The sequence below is a fragment of the Nestor notabilis genome, unplaced genomic scaffold, assembly GCF_000696875.1.
Source record: "Nestor notabilis isolate BGI_N333 unplaced genomic scaffold, ASM69687v1 scaffold26853, whole genome shotgun sequence".
NCBI classification, from domain to species: domain Eukaryota; kingdom Metazoa; phylum Chordata; class Aves; order Psittaciformes; family Psittacidae; genus Nestor; species Nestor notabilis.
In genome coordinates, this window is record NW_009923800.1 from 5,292 (window position 1) to 5,536 (window position 245).

General features: G+C 69.0%; 1 protein-coding gene across 1 annotated transcript in view; it reads right to left on the reverse strand.

The window, feature by feature from the left end:
• Positions 1-236, reverse strand: part of GINS4 (GINS complex subunit 4 (Sld5 homolog)) — a gene marked incomplete at its 5' end in the record, with an annotated part of 1,959 nt that extends 1,723 nt beyond the window's left edge. The window contains one exon of the mRNA XM_010012330.1: positions 153-236. Coding sequence (XP_010010632.1) covers positions 153-236 — 84 coding nt within the window. The remainder of the gene's footprint in view (positions 1-152) is intronic.
• Between the last annotated feature and the right edge of the window lie 9 nt (positions 237-245).

Sequence of the window (245 nt, forward strand, 5' to 3'; positions counted from 1 at the left end):
GTGGGGCCTGTGCAGCGCCCACAGACCCCGCCTGAGCTGTTCCGGCGGCACAGAGCACGCCGCGGCCGCGCCTCCCAGGCCCCTGCCCGGAGAAGGCACCTCAGGGGACACCCGAGGGAGCCGCACGGTAACCTCAGCCCCACACAACCCACCATGTGGTCCAGCTGCTCCACAACGCACTCGATGATCTCGGCTTTGCTCTCCAGCAGCTCCGGAGCGAACTTCTCGTTCAGCCAGGCCTGGGG